Source organism: Canis aureus, chromosome 13 (genome assembly GCF_053574225.1).
Source record: "Canis aureus isolate CA01 chromosome 13, VMU_Caureus_v.1.0, whole genome shotgun sequence".
NCBI classification, from domain to species: Eukaryota; Metazoa; Chordata; class Mammalia; order Carnivora; family Canidae; genus Canis; species Canis aureus.
Window position 1 is genome coordinate 26356869 of NC_135623.1, and position 22610 is coordinate 26379478.

General features: G+C 40.7%; 1 protein-coding gene across 3 annotated transcripts in view; it reads left to right on the forward strand.

Annotated features, from left to right (window-relative positions):
- ZDHHC17 (zDHHC palmitoyltransferase 17) overlaps window positions 1-22610 on the forward strand; it is a 189843-nt gene that overhangs the window by 122205 nt on the left and 45028 nt on the right. Inside the window, exon 17 of one of the 3 annotated variants that reach the window (XR_013350553.1) lies at window positions 20965-21058. Coding sequence is in view for 2 of the 3 variants with exons in the window: in XM_077845573.1 (XP_077701699.1) it covers window positions 2065-2260 (196 nt within the window). In the remaining variant the exon portion in view is untranslated. Of the gene's footprint in view, window positions 1-2064; window positions 2382-20964; window positions 21060-22610 lie in introns of those variants that run through there. The other 2 variants (XM_077845573.1, XM_077845577.1) reach the window with 2 other exon arrangements.

Here is a 22610-nt window from a genome sequence, read left to right on the forward strand (position 1 = left end):
GGTTAAATAAAAAGTTTCTTTCAGGCATACACAAGCTAAAAGAATTCATCACACCAACAGACTGAACCAACATCAATTTTTAAAAGCAGTCCTTCAGGCAGAAGGAAAATGATATTAGAAAGAAATCTAGAGGTACTGAAGGATAGGGAACACTGGAAATAGAACACAGATAAACAAATATAAAACCACCCACCCACTGCTTGGCTTTTTTTAAATAATCTGCTTAAGGGACGCCTGGGTGGCTCAGCAGTTGAGCATCTGTCTTCAGCCCAGGGTGTGATCCTGGGGTCCCGGGATCGAGTCCCATGTCAGGCTCCCTACATGGAGCCTGCTCCTCCGTCTGCCTGTGTCTCTGCCTCTCTCTCTATGTCTCTCATGAATAAATAAATACAATCTTTAAAAAAAATCTGCTTTAAAGATCAATGTTTAACAGAAAAAAATGCAACATACACAATGCACTGTAGGGTTTATAATGTATAAATCCAATGTCAGATGTATGACAATAATAGCACAATGACCTGGAGGTAGGAAAATGGAGTGTGCTATTGTGAGGTTTTCATACTCTCTGTGAAGTGGTATATTATCCCTGGAAGTTGACTGTAATAGATTAAGGATGTACACTATAAACCCTAAAGCAGCCACTAAAACAAAATAAAATAGTTACAGCTAACGAGCCACCCAAGGAAATAAAATGCAATTACAAAAATATTCAACCCAAAAGAGAGCAAAAAGATATTAAAAAGAGAGAACAAATAACAGATGGGGCAAAGAAAAAACAAACTGCAAGATGATGGATTTAAAACCAACCGTATCAGTAAATACTTGGACATGTAAACAAGAATTTTTTTTTTCCTATAGTCTTAGGCAAATAAACGAGCTTTATCTCCTATCGGCATTAGGTTTCTCTCAAAAAATCGTGCAGTGAAAGATTAGAAAGTTGAACTAATCGTGGTTGTAACAGCAAAATGATCTTGGCAGTGAATCTTATTTGAGCTTCGGCACAGAGAGGCGTCCAACAGGTTCAGCCAAGAGACACGAGCTGAAGGCACTTGGCATTTCTTGCTTCGCAGAGATTTAGGTAACTCAGGTTGCTGGAGGGTAACAGCCCAGGCGTGGAGGCTCCGAAGGGATTTCTTGCTCACAGGGCTGGGGCTTAGGAATGCTATTCAAGGACTTTCTTTTGTTCCCCAGGAACCTCTCAGGCCTTCTGAGCCAACCCTGTGGTTGGGCGCTAGAGTCTGCTCCCTGCTCTGATGGCACCTGCTGCTCTTCGGGCCAGGGGCTGCCTCCTTCCCAGCACTTCTTCATCCTCCAGACCCATTCACTTCATTCATTCCTGTTCACCCTTTAGAGCTTAATTCAAAAGCGCCCCACTACTCGCCTAACCCCCGTCCCAGATTCTTACCACATTTAAAATCACAGACAGTGGGGTAGGATTATTGGGATGGTAGAGAGGGAAGAAAAAATAACATCTGTATTTTTCACTCCCTCGGATTAAAACAGTCCAATCTCTGGTTGCCACTTGGTGCCTCCCAGCCACCCCCCTGCTCCTCGACCTTTTAAGGAAGTTCCTGAACTTTATTGTGCGGGTGGGTGGTAATCAGTGGAGGGAACACTTGAAAAACAGGTAAGCCTAGAGGAGCCAGGATGGAGAAGAGAGGAAGCAGAGGTCATGTAGAAGCGGACTTGGGCAAAGGGAGCAGGCACAGGAAATGAGGGAGGACAGCAGGGAGGTGGAGGGGGTGGGAGGACTTTGGTGAGCACTGGCTGGCAGCCAGGCCCGGGGATGACATGAGACAGGTGGGATACTGGGAGCGACAGGAGAAGGACACCAGCATATCAAGGTGTGTGTCTGTGGCCGGGAGTTGAATCCCTTTGACTGTCACTGAGAGGCACCGTTAAGGATAGAAATTGCTGTTAGTGGAACTTGGGTCACAGAGGGTGGGCCACACGGGCCGCCCCAGTGGGCAGTGCCTCGGTGTCTGGCTGCCACTGTCCGTGCCCCTCCGTTTGGCAAGGCAACCCCCGCATCTTCTGAGCACCGACTCTCTTCCCTGCTCTCAGCCCACAGGCTCCTCCAGGTGAGCGTGGGATGCAGGCCTGCCCATCAGGGCAGCACGAGCCCCGGCCAGGATGGGTGCAGGCAGCGTGGGGAGTCCTCTCTGAGCCGGTGACAGTCCCGCCCAGGATGTCTGCCTGCAGAAGAGAAACAGTTCTGTTACTACTGGATTTGAACACGGGAATGGGAACTGAAATATAGGTGAACTGGCTGAAGGAAGGAGATGCGCGGCCTAGAAAACACCTGGAGCCCCTGCAGCAGCCCCTGCCTCAACTAACCCTCAGCTTTTTAACTACCTGAACCAATAAACACCTTCTTCTTCTTCTCCTTTTTTTTTTTTTTTTTTTGTTATTTTTTTAATGGCACTGTGAGTTGGCATTTTGGCCACTTGGAACTGAAAAAGTTCTAAATTATACAGCGTTCAACTCCTATGTGCGCTACATTGGATGGGGCCTGTCTCTGTGACAACTCTGCCGAGGGGCGGGGTGAAGGCCTCTTTGGTGCTCTGCTGTGCCCCTACCACCTTGTGTACTGTCTGCAATTTTGTTGGGTAAATGCGTGCATATTTGGGATTGGTTGTTGTCTGTCTCCCAGCTAGATGTAAGCTCTCTGAAGGCTAATATCTCTCTATATATGAAAATCTATCTCAGATGCTCAAGCACAGAGCCACCCAGGTATCCTATTTCTAGATTATTTTAAGTTGTCACTTATCAATGACCAAGAAGTGAATATCCAGGAAAGGCCCTAAAAAGTCCACGAGTAGTTCCAATCCCCCTCACTGGAGTCATGCAAGCACTGAATCCATTCCACGACCAGAAAGAAAAGTTTCCATCATTTCCTCTCCCTGTTTAAGTATTATATATGATTCAACAAAGAAAACAATTTTCTGGAAAAGACTTGGATGGTGCGAGTTCCCTGAACCATCTTTAGTAGTGGGGAGAAAAGGTTGAGATTCCAGGAAAATGTGGTTTTATCCGGGCCATCTTTCTTGTCGGGACGAGGCTGGTGAGCAGGCTTCGGAAATGAGGGGACGCATTCCTTTTCTCCAGCAAGGGCAGACCAAAGCCAGACCAAGCCTCAGAAACAAAGAATAAACGGAAAGCAAAACAGCACTTTCCTTTGCTAATCTCTGATCCTCTTCTCGCATCTGTTCCTTCTCCTCCCCCCTCTGTAGGTGAAATGACCCATTAAGTTCATGCAGAGGAATCTCCGATTTCTTAGGTTGATTTTATCAATTAATTAATACATGATGTTGTTGGAAATTGTGGGCGTTGACTCGCATTATAATGAGCTCTAGAGAATACAAAAAATGTCAAAACAGTGACTTTCGTTGTAATGAAGTCATGGTTAGAAAACAAGTCTGAAGGGGCAGCTGGGTGGCTCAGTCGGTTAGGCGTCTGCCTTCAGCGCAGGTCATGATCCCAGGGTACTGGGATCGGGTCCCAGTCAGGCTCCCCGCTCAGCGGAGAGGCTGCTTTTCCCTCTCCCTCTGCTGCTCCACCTGCTTGTGCTCGCTTGCTCTCTGTCACATAAATAAATAAAATCTAAAAAAATAAAAGAAAACAGGTCTAAAAGAAACAATTAACATTCACTGTGTGGTGAGTTAACATGAAAGACTGAGCTCAGAGAGGGGGAAATGTTTACTTCTTTATGTTAAGTCTGGAGCAAGGATTTGAGAATTTATACAACATGGGAAGAAGTGAGTGCTTCTTTGACATCAGGACGAAAGAAATGTGTGCCTTTCAGCCACCATCCAGCTTGACTCTCCCCTCTACAGGAAACAATTATGAAACTATAAGGTAAATTCTTTTTAGAGAGAGACATGAAAAAGTATTTGCTGTACAATAGGAAGAGTGTGCTGTGATCAGAGCAATAGCCCGCTGATGTTGCATGTGTTCTGCTGTGAATATTTATACGTCCACGCTGTGGACTCTTGACAATGCTATTTATTATAAGAGGATTCCATTTGTGCTATTACAGTGATAAAGTGTCAACCATTTAAATAGTACTCATCCCCTGAATATGCATATTCTGATGTAGATCCTTAATAGCTAGGACACCAGAGTCCCGAGCATTTGTTTGTACCAGATACATCACGGGTGCTCATCAAGTGTTGAAATAAAATGATAAAATGCTGATTTGTTTCAGCAAGCATGTATTTTAAAGTTTCTCTAAATTCTCATCTGGAATTTTTGCCAAGAGTAACCTGATGTGAATTAATGTGGTTAGACCTTCCCAGTGATGAACATAGAGATCCTGCAGATGTCTGGAGCTCATTTACTAGCCTTCTGAATCTGACACTTAAGCACTCTTTAACTTATATTATCATTATAATAGCTTTGGGTGCCAAAAGTACTTAGTAGTTCTTCCCATGCTTCATACATAGGAAAGATTGTTTCTCTGTGGGTCACACCTTCAAAGCAAGTTTTGCAAATTAAAGAGGAAAAACATCTGATCAAGTGTTTTGTTTTTAATCACCAACTACTACTTTAAAATGTGAATCCATGCGATAAACATGGAGGAATTAGGATAGTTTGTTACTCAATGATCAGTTCTTACTAAAACGAGTCTTTGAGATGTTTTTTTAGCGAGTCTGGATAATGCTAGAACATTCCTCTTAAGCTTACAGTGGCTCAGGACGTTTGCTGGCCCTGATTTTAAGCATACAGATTAAAGGTGTGAGGACGTTGAGGTATGCGGCTGATTATGTTTTCCAAAGACGGTCACCACAATACACCAACTCCTACCATGTGATGTTGATACTAGTCCTACTAAGATGTGGCCTCTCTTTCCTCCCCTTGAATCTGATGGGCTTGCGACTGTGGTAGAAATGGCCCTATGTGGTTTCCAAAGCTTAGGCATAAACAGCAAGACAGCTCCTACCTTGCACTTTTGGGTCACTTGATCTTGAGACCCAACCACCATGTGTGAAGAAGCCCAGATCACGACTGAGGCTGTGGGTGGGTGTTCAGACCACAACTTTGGCTGACATTCCTGCCAATGGCCAAAATCCATGACTATATGAATAAAGAAACCTTCAAAATGGGGTGCCTGGGTGGGCTCAGTCATTTAAGTGTCTGCCTTGGACTCAGATCGTGATCCCAGGACCCTGGGATCCAGCCCTGCATCAGGCTCCCTGCTCAGTGGGGAGTCTGCTTCTCCCTCTCCCTTCATTATTGCTCTCTCTCACTCACTCTTTCCCTCAAATAAATAAATGAATAAAACCTTAAAAAAAAAAAACCAAAAACCTTCAAGATGACTTCAGTACCAAAAACTGTCAGACTGCATGAGAAAAAATACTCCAAGAGAGAATTACCCCTCTGAGCCAAGGAAACCTTCAGACTTGCGTCAATAACAATAAAACGTTGCTGTTTTAAGGGACTAAGCTCTAGGGGTACACATTGTGCAACAAAGATAAGTAGAACAAGATAAAATGAGGTTCTCTTCAATTCCCTCAGTGGTCTTTGGAGGAATAAGAATTCACGGCATTCCCTCCACCTGGGAAGTTTCCTGATGACATAGCAGCAGACTACGGACAGAGAAGTCAAACTGGTCTCCCAATCGTGTAGCGATCTGTGATCATCTTATCTCTCAGTGCAGTCAAGCCTATTGGGAAAACTACAGAAGCCTGACAAAATTAGAGGGGTATTTTTTTTAATAACTAGCAAATAGAAAAAACCAACTACAAAGAATATGAAAAATAGAGTATCATTTTCGTTTTTTTTTTTTCTTGGTACCTAACCGAGCTCATTGAGGGCATAGGTTTTCTTTGATTGTTTTTCCTCATACTGTACCCTCAAAGCCTGGAATCATGCCTAGCAGGGAGGCTCACTAAAAATGCATTGAATGAATGAATGAATATGAACACATTGGAGAGAGTGGGCATCAAAATTTATTTCGGGGACGTAGAATTATGGATGATTTTCTTCTTGTTTTCCCTAAACTCTCTACCATGATCATGGATTACTCACAGATTCTGTGAAGGTTTGAATTAATTAGTTGGCTTATTTTATGGTCTTCTTGTAATCTATTTAACTCAGCTGGGATTCATTTGTCTGCCAATTTAAAAACATGGGGCCATCACTTTATGCCAAGAAAGGCCCTGAGAGCAAGTGTCTTGCCACCAAATTTAGGATGGAAAAGAGATTTCAGTCTGCGTGCCAGCTCTGATGGACAGTAGTGGAGGGACCCCCTGGAGAAGGATCCTTGGTAACGATGATGCCTCATCCCTTAGCAGTATCTGCTGTGGATCAGGTTAGAGGAGGGGGTGTCATGGCCTGCGGACAGCTGACTTGGCCAATGACTATCTTCATCTGTCTTGTGTCGAGTGCTACTGGTTTAAACTCACCATGGGGTGGGTTTAAGATGTGATCATTGAATAATCCTGGAAGACGTCCACATTCTCATCCCTGGATTTGGGGTGACAGTGTTGACTGAGCTGAGAAGTAAAATGATCACGCGTGGCAACATAATTGGGTGGTCTGGTTAGACTTCTCTTTCCATAAGTTGTTGCTTTGTGAATACATGATGTCCCCGGGGCAAAGGGGAGTCAGGGGCTGTCGGAGCAAATTACCAGCCAGCTGACCTTAAGGTGGGAGGGACCCTGGGTTACCCAGGTGGGCCCAGTGAATCAGAAGGGTCTTTAAAAGTGGAGGAAGGAGGCAGGAGAGCGATAGTTGTTCTGAGAACCAGAGAGCTGGTCGTCGGAAGGACTCTGGTCCAGTTGGTGACTTTGAAGGTGGGGAAGGGTGCCGGGAGGAAGGTGGACTCTAGAAGCTGGAAGAGGCACGGTGAAGGTTGTGTCCTCGGGCCCCAGGGAGCCATGGGCCCTGTCAGCACCTTGCTCCCAGCCCCCTGCATCCACGTCGTCCTTCTAACCACAGGGAGGAAAACGAACATTCCCTCCACTTCTCTGAGTTCACGGCTGAGCCCCCTTGTACTTAAAGACACATGAACGAGAGAGGCAGAACCCAGAAGCTTGTTACCAGGAATACCTCATGGGCACAGGGAGAAGCCCAGGGAAGATGAACAATTCGAAGACGTAGCTTTGATTTGGGACTGACTACCACCAGAACAGGGAAAGGAAGGGCAAACATATACCCCTTAGGGGATAGTAAGTGATTTTTGCGAGAGACAAGTGGGCCCCCAGAAGAAGAGCTGGAAGGTATGATGGTTGTGACAAAGTCTGTCTGGGTGTGGGGGTGACCCCCATCTCCTCTGCAGTGAGGAGTCCGTCTTCCCTGGTTAATGAAACCCCAGGGAAGGGGATTCCTAACAATCGCATTCCTTTTGCAGGAAGGGGAGATGGGGGGAGCTCAGAGAAAGCCCCTCCCTACATCTGCTCTTCTTCAAGTGGTTACAGCTCAAAATGACCAGTATGCCAAACCGGATCGTTTTGGGGACGCATACTCCTTTATCTTTCTTAACCTGCAGAACTGTAAGGTAATAAATTTGTGTTAAGTTAGTTGTAATTTGTTACAGCTGCAATGGAAAAGTACAATATGGGTTATCCTACCTCTAAAGAAGAAACTGCTATTCCACAGCTCCCTCCCCGAATGCTGACCCATTGGGTTTTTTTTTTTTTTTTTTTGATCTCACTTTAAAATTCATGGCCAGTTTCTTCTAACATTTTGAGGCTCCAGTCTCTCTCAACCATGTTATATTGTGCGAGAAGCAAGCAGGTCTTCTCATGGCTGATAAATGGTCTAATTTCCCTTTATCTCAAATAATTTTTCCATCCGGCAAGACCACATTCATCGGACAATTATAGAACAAAAAAATAAAGCATTTGAAGTTGGATTGCCATAAGGAAGGGAGAGATTAATATTAGAATTCTTGATTATGTCTTTGGGGAAAAACTATAATCACTGAATATTGGATTTAACAAAAAGTCCCTGCTTATTGGGGTGCTGGTTGGCTCAACTGGTAGAGCACGTGACTCTTGCTCTCAGGGTCGTGAGTTCAAACCACATAATGGGGTAGAGATTACTTAAAAATGAAATCTTAAGAAAGTTACTGCTTATTGAGAAGTAATTGTTTCATATATTCATATTGCTTCATACACATTATCTTGTTTAATCTTTAGACCAACTTTCAAAGGGAGGGACTTTTGTTTCTATTTTATCAATGAGGATATCAAAGGTCAGTCTAGGCATTAACTGGTTCAAGTTCAAGTAGAACTGTGTAGAGGTTCCCTTGATGGGTCCGATAACATCTTCCTTTGTTTGTTTGTTTTTTAACATCTTTCTTTGTGATAAGATATTCCCTATGGCCTCCTCTCAAAGCCTTTGTTTAAGGACAGTGTACACATTTGGAGGAATTACACGCAGATCTCCCTCCAGCTATGGGGACAAGCAGGTGATTCGCTTTATTCTCAAGAACTATCATTGGCTTTAAGAAGCAATAGCTCTAAGATTTAATTATAGCTGAAGTAATGTCTACAGCAGTGCTTCTAAAATGTGACACCATTTTAGAAGCACCTGGGGAGCTTTTAAATATCCCAATGCCCAGGCCACACTGCACATCAATGAAATCCTAAACTCTTGGAATGGATTAAGACCTCAGTAAATTTTTAAAGCTTCTAAGGAATTTCCAAGTTTAGGAGCTCTTGATCCCCAAGCCAGAACTCCTTTGTGGTTGCTCTGTCCCTGGCATTAACTGGTTTATGGTATGTAATAGTCGGTTCCATGAGCACACAATTTTTTAAGTGAGTATTTTGAGGGATCACCATAACTGTAGTTCCTCAAAGTTAGAAGCTTGATGAGATTCAGGTTGTCTTAAACCACAGATTCATTTTAACAAGTTTTGATTTCTGAGGATATATATATATTTTTAAGGTTGTATTTATTTATTGGAGACCGAGAGAGTGCACAAGACGGGGGAAGGGGTGGGGGAGAGAAGAAGCAGAAGCAGACTACCCGCTGAGCAGGGAGCCTGATGTGGGGCTTGATCCCAGGACCCAGAGACCATGACCTGAGCTGAAGGCAGACGCTTAACTAACTGAGCCACCAGGTGCCCCAATTTCTGAGTGTGTTGATGAAATTTCCTTTTTTCTTAACTTGTATATTTCTTCTATTCACAGTTCTTCTAAAGCCTTCATTCTCTCTAACTTCTCTACTTATATCACCATACATGTTTAGAGACTATCTTTCGAGCCTTTTACTACTGAGGTGGTCCTACGGTATTGACTTAAGACAAAAACTCAGAAGCAGGAAAACCTTTTAAAACGTAATATAAATAAAGGAAATCCAAACAAAGACACTACCAGTGTCTTGTGATGTGGGGTAGAAAACTCCTGTCCCAATGGGGCCAGGCAGGAAATCTAAACAAATGAAATCGGCTGGTGTTTTTGAAGCGAATGGGAGGGGGAGAGAGAGGGAGGGAAATGGGGAATATAGGGTGTCCACTGTTGCCACATCTTTTTTTTAAAGAGAAGCTGAAATCAGGTCTTTTAAGTGTGTATATACTTCTTAATGTCTGCTCAAACAATTTAAAAATACTGTGTCATTCAAACAAAACATGCATGTGCTTGGGACTCAGCCACACTGGCCTCCAATGTTTCATGTACGGATGAGGGTGGATTTATAGGGGCAAGTGTCCTCCAGTGAGTCTCCTTGGGATCCAGCCTTGATTAGAATGATAGCAGATGGCGCAACCTTGATTTTTTTTTTTTTTTTTAATTTAGAGGTAAAATCACTGGCCATTGATTGGACATTACTCATGATTAGTCATTATTGGACATTGGTTGTAAGAATGATCACAAGATTGAGCAGTTCTGTAGTTAACAGCATTGCCTGGAGTACTGTTCTTTGTATGCTCTGCACAGCTAGTATATATTATTTAATAACAGCATCTATCAGTACAGAATTAAGACTAGTCCATGGCTATGGAAGAGATCATGGAACGGTGTTAAGAGTAATTTTTGAGGTAGAAAAAAGCATTGAAGGATGGGGTGTAGGGTGTGGAAGGAGAGGAGAACTCAGAAAAACTGCATTCGTATTTCTTTGAGGGAAAACTGGTGGAATTTACTTAAGAGGTTTTGATGAGGATGAGAATTTTAGAAATCCATTCTTATAAATACTCTCATCTCTTGCTCTTCTTGTCATTATCAAACTCAAAGCAGGGATTGCTTTTTTTTCTTTGCTGCTTATTTGCAAAGCATGTATAGATCAAATTCACTGTTTGACCTTCTTCCCCTATCCTTTCAGCTTTCATTTCCTTTGTGCTGGATGCTTTGAATTACATACAGTAATAGAGACTGGCTACAGTTGACTAGTTCTGAGGAGTGTTAAGATAAGTCACTTGCAATCCACAGAGGCTAGAAGCATAAAGAATCTCTTAATTTGCCTAACCTCTGACTTGCAAATATGCATTTTCTTGATAAACTTGCTATTATCCTTCCAGCTCCATCCTCTGTTCAGTTTCCTGACGTTTGTTAATGGAAAACTCTTAATTCCCTACAATAAAATTAACAATCAAAAGGCCAATTTATGCTAGCGCCTTTTGTTATAAGCCTAGCAGCAGCTACCAAAGGTAAAAAGGAAGGGGTGGTGGTAATTCTGTTTTTTTTTTTTTTTTTTTTTTAAACATCATAGAATTTGATAGCTGGCAGGCTTTAAAACCTACCTGGTCATGCCCTTGTTTTCACAATGTGGGTTAGTGACTTGGATAATCACACAGCTGGCCAGTGGAGGCACTAGACCCTATGCCACATGTTTTGACTTTGACCTCATTATAAAGCACTCACAATTTTCAAAGCATTCCCATATTTGGTCCTTTTAATGGCATTATGAAATAGGCAAGGTAGGAATTATCCCATTTTACAAATGATTTAATCAGGACTCCAAAGTATAGAAATATATTCAAGGTCAAATGACTAGAAGCCAGAGATCTCCATCTGATTCAGGACCTTTTGGAGGTTGAAATTGCCTAAGCTAGTTGCGTTTCTTGAAACACCCACTATCTTTAAAACTCCTCAAAAAAGATCATGTTTATTTTAAAGGTTTTCATTTAACAAATCGTTTCTTCTAACATAACCCCTCACTTCCAAAGATGACTCTATGTATAAGCTCACATGGGGGTGACTGGGTGATGGGCACTGAGGGGGGCACTTGGCGGGATAAGCACTGGGTGTTATGCTAAATGTTGGCTAACTGAACTCCAATAAAAAATTTTTTTAAAAGTATGAGCTCACATGGAGATAATATCTAAAGTCTACATTTCAGACTTTAGTGAGGGCCAGGCCAACTTGTCCTTTTGGATGATCCCCAACCCTGATGGAGGAAGGAAAGGGAGAGAGTCAGAGAGATAGGGAGACCATAGCACCTGCCCCGAATAAAACACTCAAACTTTGAGTTTCTTAGGCAACCCCATAATTTCTCTGTAGAAAGGGCAGCAATTACTGGAATCCCTGGCTTAAAGCTGCATTTGCACAGTACTTTAAGAACATTTATCAAAGAATGAAGACAGGAGTAGAGGTAAAAACTGGTAGATCGTATTCGTTGTAGATGGAGGGGCTCAGGTGGGAAAGTTGGCCAAACTATCCTCAGCTCTCTCACCTGTTTTTGATTTTTTTTTTTAAGATTTTATTTATTTATTCATGAGAGAGACACAGAGAGAGGCAGAGACACAGGCAGAGGGAGAAGTAGGCTCCATGTGGGGAGCCCGATGCGGGTCTCGACAAGGACCCTAGGATCATGCCCTGGGCCAAAGGCAGATGCTCAACCCTGAGCCACCCAGGCGTCCCGTGTTTTTGATTCTGTAGAGATGGACCATCAGCAGACTTCCTTCACAGAGAAGTGAATAAAATCTCAATCTAAACCCTCCTCCCTCTCTTTTTGCTTCATTTCAAACAAGAGTGTTCTATTCTTTTTTTACTTAGCGTGGCTTTAAATAAAGAATTCTTTAGATCCCCTCTGGCTCACCACCTCTGGCTCTTTTCAGAGAACTTCAAGAACCAAGGACCACAGTGAAAACTGAAATAGAACTGTGAAAATCTCTCACTGTAAAGCTACTCCTAGTTTTGAAGACCTTTTCACATTTGGTCCTTTTAAAGCACCACTCGACAGGCAGGATAAAAATTATTACCCTATTTTACAAATGATTAAACTGAATCTTGGAAGGGATAGAAGTACATACAAGGTTATATAACTGTGACCCAAAAACAGTTTCCACAGTTCCATTTTAATTCTATAGGTTCTCTAGAAGGACACTTTGCTAAGGGCTTAGAACTTGGGGAAAGCTCATGCCTGATTTTAAAATCCAGGATATTTTAATCTTGTTTATCACAGTATACCCAAAAACTTCAAGAGTTTTGGGTGTTTGTGTTTTAGTGTTTACGAAATGGTGCAGCTATTTTTAAACCATTCAGTATTTATTTTGGACTCTAATCCAGATTTCATTCACTCCTGCTGTTTCCCAGAGGTCAGCTCCTTCTATGCTGTTAGCTGTTTATCATGACCATGATCCATTTAGGGGGGATTTGCGGGGGACAAGTCAGAATTCTTGGTGTTTTTGCTATTGAGCATTTGATAGATGGGTTTTGGGGGAAACTTCCCCATATAGTACTTTTGACTGATGAACACTCCACAGAAATTAGTCTTCCTAACATCATGGGAAACTGTTCTTGTTTGACATGAAACAGCTCTTCAAAGTGCTGGGATGTATAATTTAAGGCTCTGACTACTTTTTATTTTTGCAAGGAACTTTCACATATGTGGTCTCTATATACGAGTGGGAAGACTATGTGCCATCCTTTCAGTTTTCACAGTAGGAAAAAGAAAGGCTAAATTGGCCGTGTTGTGTAGATAATTAGGGGCAGACCAAGAACCCTAACTAACTCCCAGCTTGCTTTTTGACCATCCTTTCTACATGTTGACATAACAAGGGAGCAAAGACTGTGGCCAACCAGCTGGCATTTTAATATTTGAGGAAAATAACAGTTTGTATCCTGTCTCTCTGTGCCAGCCACCAGTTCTTTACTATCTTTGGCCACATTAAAGAATCCTTGGATCCTAGATCATAGGAGCCCCTTTTTGATGGGAGATAGTGGCTGCTCTTTTGTCAACATCCTCATTATATGTAATATGTATTTTGCCACTTGGCTTGTATTCACTGTAGCTCTCTGGTGGGCCATTTCATTTTTTTATTTTTTTAAAGTTTGTTTTATGCCTTTAACCCTAGTCTTGCCAATATAACAAGGTTTTTATAGGGAGGGACTGACCAACTTTTCCAGGTGCATTCTTGATTTCAACTACTCATTTTGTTTTTTAAAAAGATTTATTAGAGTGCCTGCATGAATGGTGGGGTGGGGGTGGGGTGCAGGCTGGAGGCAGAGGGAAAGAGTCTTTTTTTTTTTTTTTAAGATTTTATTTGTTAATTCATGAGAGAGACCAAGAGAGAGGCAGAGAGAGAGAAGCAGGTTCCTCGAGGGGAGCCCGATGTGTGACTTGATCCTGGGATTCCAGGACCAGATCCTGAGCCCAAGGCAGGCGCTCAACCCCCTAGCCACCCAGGTGTCCCCAGAGGGAAAGAATCTTAAGCAGACTCCCCACCAAGGGGGAGCCCAACACAGGGCTTCTCATAACCCTGAGATCATGACGGGAGTGGAAACCCAGAGTCAGAGGCTCAACTGACTGAGCCACCCAGGAGACCCCTGGTTTACTTTTTTCCTCAAGGTGATCTTGAGTTTGACTTCACAAGATGTGTATTAAAAGATTTTCCCCTCTCTTATCAGTTAGTTATCTTCTGCTGGAGAGAGATCCAGGACCACTGCTGGATGCTGGTTTCTTCTTACCTGCCATACTTTACATTTTCTTCCAAGTGAAAGGATCTCCTTTTGTTTCAAATTAATGTCCAGATTCAAATGACAATGAGGCCGGCTACATGATGTGTAGGGTCCAGTGCCAAGTGAAAATGTGGGTCCTCCTTTTCAAAAAGGAGAGAAAAGGGTCATTAAAGGTACTAAAATGTAAAACTTTCTTTAAAAATATTTTATGTATAAAACTTAATAGGGGTAATAGTGATGCATAAGGAGTTTTATAAATTACAAAAAATATTTTTGGTGTCCTAATCTTATAAACTAAAATTATACTTTATTAATGTGGCATCTCGATGGATCATATAATTTTGTGGCTTAATTTTCTGCAATCCTAAATTTTATTTATTAAATCACCAAAAGTTATACTTTTTCATCAATGGATTTAAAAGTGATGTTAGTCACCATTGGCAGATTAAAGATTGCAAGTAATTTTTGATATACATTTGAAATCAAGAGAAGGATATTTGTAATCAGAATGCTGATGGCACCGTTACTGGAGCTGTTAAGAGTATTTTATAGAATGTAACAACACTGGGATAAATTTCTGATATAAATTTCAGTACATCTAGAACTGAGGATTCTTGGAATAATTTTTCTAAAAAAAATACTTCATACAAATCATTTTGTGTAGGTCTGAATTTAGTTTTAAATGTAAATTTATACAATGGCATTTTAATTTTTCCTCTGGAATTTCCTGTGATGTGAGGAGGAGGGGTTCAGACAAGAAACAAAGAGACCTTAAGGTCTGTATATTGTTAAATATTCATTTATTCTATTGTGTATCTTCAATTATAAGAACAAAACAATTTAAAAATTGTTTCCCTTGTTAATATTGGGTTCAGCCAAAGGTTCACATGAAAATAGTGGTCTTTTTCATGGACCATGATCATTTTTAAGTTATTTCCATTTTTAAGGCTGTAGATATTTGCTTTACAGTATATGGCAGTTTCCAAATTCTTTGAATAATTCTAATAATTCACCAATATGCTTTATTTTCATGTCCATGTATACACTTCTATTTTGTAATAACTTACTGACCAAGTTTGCTGCCTGAGTATGGCATCAGTGCTGCCAGAGGGAGAGTTAATATTTGTTCAGATATGGTAAGGACACACCCTGGGGACACATGAGCAAGCTCGCCTTCCACTCAAGCCCCTTGTCTCTCCTGTGGCCGTGGCTGTTGCCGCATTGCCCATCTAGGCCCAGCTCCCAGCCCCGCCACCCCTCAGGCCCTGCACCCCGCACTGCTGTGCATGCCTGCTGGCAGCTGTGCCCGTGGACCTGAGCCCAGGCGTGTGTGCACCACAACTGCTTGCACGCATGGCTGCCTGCTTTCTCTGCTCATGCCCAGGCCCCACAGGCCCATTAGACTTTGCTCCGAAATACAAATTCAAGAATAAAATAGTAAACATTTTAAGACGGCCCAACAGAACATGGTAAACCAGGTGTGGTGCTGTGCAAAGGCGCAGGTTGCATGCCCATGAAGCCAGCCTTGGCAAGTAGGCCTTTATGAGCAATTTCTCCCTCCCCCAAATCAGAGATTATTAAACAAAGTTAGAACTGTCTCTACTGCCCTGCCTGCCTTTGTGACACTGCCTAACATCAACCCCACCTACTAAGTTCAAACCTGCCGCAACAAGGTTTATGACCACCTATCTTTGCTTATCTGCTAGCACCACCTGCTTTGAGTGTCTTGTCCTCCCTTTATCAGCAAGTCGTGTGTACTGACTCTTGTCCTTCACCCTTTGGCTAATTCTTGTTTATTTTTATTTTGCTCCTCTGTCCTTCAGTCCTGATGCCTGGCACCACTTTGCAAATAGACTCCCTACGTGTGTGCCTTTATCTCAGGCTCTCCTGACAAGAGAACCTGGATTCTAACCATTGCTACAGCGCTTAGGGAGGTGTGCTTTGGGGGGCTAATTTTACTCAGTGATTAGCTAGACCTCTAACCATGTTGGCAATCCCAGTTCAGATACTAAAACATTCACTCATTCAACAAATACTGAGTGCTTACTCCGTGCCAGGCACAGAAAAACTGGAAACAAAACACAAAAATTCCTGCCTTTGTGGTGCTCATGGGAGAAGTGTTATGGAGAAAAATAAAATGGGGGAGGAATTTTGCAATTTTTTTTTTAAAGATTAATTTGAGAGAGAGAGCAAGAGCATGAACAGAAGGGGCAGAGATGAGAGAGATAGAATCCTAAAGAGATTCCACATTGAGCATGAGCTGGATACAGAGCTTGATCTCCGACTCTTAAGATCAGGACCTGAGCCAAAATGAAGAGTTGGATGCTTAAGTGACTGTGGTACCCAAGTGCCCCAAGGTTTGCAGTTTTAAAGAATGTGTCAGGAATTGCCTCCCTTGAAGGACGAAGGGAGCCATGGGGAAGCCTGAGAGAAGAGGTTCTAATTAAAGGCAGGACGAATGCAAAACCTCTGAGGTGACAGGGGCCTGACTGGCCTGCAGGTAACGTGGGGCCATCATGTAGGGCAGTGGTCACGGGCAGGGTCCTAGCCGACCAGGTAGAGAAGCTAGGCCAACTCTAGTAGGACCATTGAGGGCACCATATGGACGTTGCTGTTTATGGGGGAAACACATTTTCTGCAAAACAGTGACTCGATCTGCTTTGCTTTGCGTGTGGAAAGCGATCCCAACTGGGTCTCACAAACTCAACCAGTTTTCCCAATTCTTTCTCTTGGCTTTTAAACAATTTTAAGCAGGCCTTTCTAAATTTTTTTTTTTTTTTTGGTAAGATAGTCAAACTTCTAACGGTATGACATTCTTTGATTTCTTGATTGAAAATGCTTTTTGAAACATTTTTATTCAGCACGACACGTAAATTACATATGCTATTGTCTTTATTCAAAAGAGACCTTTTGTTCACTGATAGAAATACTCTGTCCGTCACTGCCTATATTCTTTGAAGATCAGCTTAAGACGTTGTATATATAATTATTCTCATTGTTTGAAAATGCATATTTTCCACTGATTTGAATTTGCATTTTGACTTTTTCTTTGTTTTGCAATAAAATATCATTTTGTTAGCCAAGTATGTAAGTGAAATCTAAACCAAATTGCTTTAGCTAAGAGGTAGGGCATGAATGTATCATTCAATTTTATATGGAACCAATTATTTTCTCTGCCGTAATGAAGTCAGGATGGCATAAAATTAGCTTTCTGGGTCTTTAGTCAATAGTGTTTTTGTTCAAAGTTTTGAAGATCGTTTGAAGTAAAGCTGCTGAATCCTTATGAGGGGGCATCTTTCCCAGAACTATAAACAAGTGTTGACAGCAGTAGACCAATATTTGTTCATACCCCAGAAGGCACAGCTCAACCTGTATCACCTACTTCCTCCCACTCCCCACTCATTCTTCCCTAAGTTTCTGTTTCTTTTTATGCTTCTGGTCCTTTCTTCTTATACTCTGCTCCCTTCCTCCAAACCATCTACCTTAAAAAGTCCACCAAGCTGCAGTTGCGAGGGGGCGTGTGGGGATCTAGACTACAAGCTGGACAAATTGTTCTAGCTCCACTGGTTCTTGCATCAAGAGCCCCATCTCCATGCTAGTGACCTGTTCCCAGTGCCCAGAGAATGTTCCCACAAGAACAAAATGTTCTCCTCCCTTGACCAGATTAATGACCTGTGAAATCTGCAGGGCAAAATGCTTAAAAGAAATGTAAAAGAACTCACACACCGGAAGAATTCAGTGTAACAGTTGAAACTTTTTTCTCCTCGTAGGTTCACTACTGCCAGTTCAATGAGGGCAGGGGTCCGGGTCTTTGTGGCTTGTTCTTCTTTCTCCAGCAGTAAGTGAAAGGTCTAGAATGTCGTCAGCACTTCAATATTCCTGTTATAAATGAACACAGAGCTCACTTTACATAGAGCATTGTTGTATTTGGTTTATTAAAGACCTACCTGAAAGGAGCAACAAGATTTAGGAATTGGTTGTTGAATCTGTTGGCTAATAGGAGTCAAAAAGAACAAATTGGCATTTGCCCAAACTCAGATAATCACTTCCGACAAATGGCCTGTAGCATTTGGGTCGATTGGATGGTACTGAATCTTGCCACGTAACATATCAAATTTGTTTTGTTATGTAGAGGGACATTTGGCAATTAACTCATCCTCGTGAGCTCATCGGATTGAAGTCCTATTTAAACATTTTTCTGAAGTTGCTGTGGAGTACACATCTGTTCTCTTTTGGCCTAGAGCACCCATTCACCAGTCATGTCGAACTCCTCTTAATTTGGTTAATGTGCTATCAGCGGTGTTGCCTACTCTAACCAAAGCTAGGGGATTCAGGTTCAGCCATTCAGAGCATCACACTCCCCGGGCCATATTGTTGGATTAGGGATGGTCTCATGAGCCAAACAGAGCTAATAAAATGCAATGATATCTCTACTAAGCCACTGGGAAGGAGTATAGTTAGGAAGCTACTGTCTTCAAATGTGGTGTTCTGGGGGGGGAAAGAGGCTGATAATGATGAAACTAACACAGTGGAAATGAGAGAGAAATAGGGTCAAATTTGGGTCACTATAATATATAATTAAAACCCTTGATGAGCATATACCTAAAGCCATGCCTAGCTCTGAAAAAATGCCTAGCTGAAAAATTCAATATTTATATAAGTTTATGCTGTGTTTTTGATCCTTTTTGATAAAAAGAATTAAAACTAACACATAGGGGATCCCTGGGTGGCTCAGCGGTTTAGCGCCTGCCTTTGGCCCAGGGCCCAATCCTGGGGTCCTGGGATTGAGTCCCACATCAGGCTCCCGGCATGGAGCCTGCTTCTCCCTCCTCCTGTGTCTCTGCCTCTCTCTCAATCTCTGTGTCTATCATGAATAAATAAATAAATAAATCTTAAAAAACAACAACAACAACTAACACATATTTCCTTTTCTGTTTGTCTCTTGGCTTTTTTCTTTGTGTTTTTTTTTTTTTTTTAAATCACTTCTATGTTGAAACCTACTTGAGCTTCATCCCATAGGTTTTAATATATAATCTCATGTTGTTTTAAAGTGTTATCCTATTTCCATTTTGATTTAATTTTTAAAAAGATTTTTGTTTGATAGAGAGTGAGACCACAAGCAGGAGGAGTGAGAGAGGGAGAGGGAGAAGCAGATTCCCCACAGAACAGGAGCCTGATGCGGGGCTCCATCCCTGGACACTGAGATGATGACCTGAGCTGAAGGCAGATGCTTAACTAACTGAGCCACCCAGGCGCCCTCCATTTTTATTTAATTCTTGATCCACAGACTCTCTATAATTACATTTAACAATTTTCAAATGTAGGTATTTTGGCAAGTTATATTTTTCTTAATATGTTCTAGTTTTAATGACTTGTGAGTAGATAATGTAGTATCATTTTTTTTGAAATACTGAGATTTACCTTATGACTTAGTATAAAGTTGGAATCTATAAATATTCGATGTTTGGAAAATTGTGTTTAGTATTCATATACATATTTCCATTAGCTCAAGCTTCATCATTATTTTAAATCCTTAATATTCTTACTACCGCTTTGCTCTATCTATAAATTGCTGAAAGAGATGTTAAAATCATCTATTATAATTATGGATTTGTAAATTTCTTATACTTGTGTCAATATTTTAGCCATGTTAGCTAACTATATACTCAGGATTATTATATCTGGAGGTAAACTGTCTTTGTCATGTCATATTTTTGCCTTAAAATCACATTAATATGATATTAATATAGCTGCACCAACTTTCTTCTGGTTAGTATGTATGTTATATCTTCTTCAATTCTTTTTCTCTGAATTTTTCTATGTTCTTATGCTTAAATTTTTTCTGTCAATACGTATTTTAAAACCATTATAAATTTTATCTATTAAAAGGTTAATCATGAAAAGAGAGATAATACATAACTAAAAAGCTAAAAGAGGAAAACAAATGGGATCATAAGAACACTTGATCAATCCAAACAAAAGAAGAAAAGAATTAAGGAACAAAGAATAAACAGGATGAATAGAAAACAAATAGTATGAAATTTAAATCCAGTGATATCAATCATTTTAATTATAATTCACATTCCAGCTAAAAGATGCAGATTGTCAGAGTAGATTTAAAAAATTGAGTGTATTTTCTGGATTCTTTCTCTGTAGCAAGCGAGATTATTAGAGAGCTCAGCTTGGACTATCTTACTCTAGTTTACAAAATGCTTGCTTCTGCCCAAGCTATAATATCATGCTGTCTGCTTGTAGTGTGGTTGATATAAGAAATGGCCATATAAGGATATTTTTTGTAGTATATGTAGACCCCTCATTAAAGACCTGACGTACTGTGTGGCTCAAGGTTTTGTATAAGGTTTCATGCAATAAATCCCTCCCAGAGTTCATGCTAGGAAAAAGTTTGGTTCCTGACAAACTAAAAGCTTTCTCTTATTAGTTATATAAAGTGACATTTTTCTTTCCTGTCTTGTATGCAAGAGCTTAGGGGGGAAATCTTGTGATTATTTTTAGTGATTGTCTTTCATCCGAGTTTTTGCTAGAGCTAGTTTTCCCTCCCAGTTAACCACCACAGTGATTGAGCACTAAGCCTATTTAGAGAATAAGGAAACAAAGGATACAAATATTTAAAAAATGGTAAAGACAGACACATAAAGAATTACGTTATAGTTAGGGAGTGCCTTCATAGAGGTATGTACAAAGTGCTACAGAGATGTAGGTGGAAATGCTTAATTTTACTTGGAGTGGTGGAGCTAGGAAGGCTTCACAGAGGAGGTGACATCCGAAGTAGGATTTTAAGCACGTATGGGATCTTATCAGGAGAAAAACATACACTATAGCAGTGCTAGCCAATAGAAGTATAATACGAGCCACATAGGAAATTTTACATTTTCTAGTGGCCACATTTTAGAAGTAAAAAGAAATTGATAAAATAAATTTTATTTTTATTTTTTGATAAAATAAATTTTAATATATTTTATTTAATCCAATATATCTACTATATTATTGTTTCCACTATACTATACTGTATGATCAACAGGTAATCATTTTTTAGTAAAACATTGTGATACTTGACATTACCTTTTGTATTTAAAATCCAGTGTATATTTTATATTTATAGCTAACAGCCAATTGTGGCTAGTGACCTCCACATCGAACAGTGCAGGACTACTGCATTTTCAAAGACAGAAGAGAAATAGGATATCTGGGAAACTGTAAGTAATCCTGTATGGTTTGACCATTGTGTGTGTGTGTGTGTGTGTGTGTGTGTGTGTGTGCTGTGCACATGGTGTGTATTTTGGGGAGGGGGTGGCAAATGGAAGAAAAATGACCAGAAAGGTAGATTGGGGCAAGAAAAAGAGAGATGTTTGATTTTATTACATTGGAATCACTGAAGGTTTTCAGCAAAGAAGGATATTTTCACATCTGCACTTTAAAACTTTAATTCTGGAGGCCGTGTGAAAAATAGATTGAACTTGAATCTGTAGTTTTGAAATGGAGGAGGAAAGAATTTGGTATTTTGAAGTTAGCATGAGCAGAACTTGGAAACCGTTTAAACGTGGGGAGTGAACAAGAAGTGAAAATGACATTAGGTTTTGAGTATATGCAGCAGTGTGAATACCATTAGTGAGAGGGAATTAAACAGTAAAAACAAATTTTGAAAGGGTAATAATTAGTTTGATCTATTTTGTGCATATTAAGATTTGTAATCGGCGTTTGAAAATTCCAAGTAGTACCAGGTCCAATCATGGGAATATCTGCATGGTATGATTGGAAATCTCTACCCAATGGATATCCAAATTTCGTGTAAATTTATCATAAGTTAAATTTTTTGAATTGACCGGATTATTTTACTTATTTCATGTAGAAGAACAAACATGTTAAAGTTTCTAAGCAAATATCAAAAGAGTTGAAGAATAGAAGAATATACCAAACAGTAAATCCAGGTGTGCATTAAAATACATTCAAACTGCCATAATCAAATTGCATAAAACAGGAGCAAGAAAAGCACTGTCTAAAAAGAGAAGATAGACTCAAAAGAGACTAGAAACAGGATTTAGATGACTATTTACCCAGGTATAGGTAGGGTTAGGGGGTCCACAGGGAGTTTGAGGCACCACACCAGCAAGGATCAGAGAAAAAATATTCCGACCTCTCTCCTTCTGATCTCTGATCTCTTGCCAGTGTCTCCCATTGGCCAAAGAGAATATACAATCAGGAAGCAAGGGGCCTGGGTGATGCAGACCCTGGCCAGTAGCTGCCTGGGATGAGGGGTTGGGCAGAGAATGAACCTGAGAGAATAGAGTAAGGCTAGCTAGCATATGCGGACTAATATAGGATAGTTGGCGTTCCTATCTATTAAGGGGGAAAAGTACTCTTAAAAAATGGCACTAGCTATCCACTTGGAAAAAAGTGTTTGAGTCCTATAATAAAAAAAAATTCTAGATGGATTAAAGTTATAAATGGCAAAACAACATTTTATAACTTCTGGTTGAAGGAGGCCTTCTTAATCAAGAGCGGAAACTATAAGAAAAAGAATTATTCATATCCACATAGGTGTGTATGTAAAAGATATATATTTATGTATACACATATTATATACATAAATTCTGAAGGGCCAAAGTCATTATGGACAATATAAAAAGAAAATTATGGGCCAGGAAAAAATATTTGTAAAATATACAATAAGTGGTTAATATATCCTATATTCAAAGAGCTACTAAATAAAGAAGTTAATTTTCTTTAAATGGGCAAAGGATATAAATA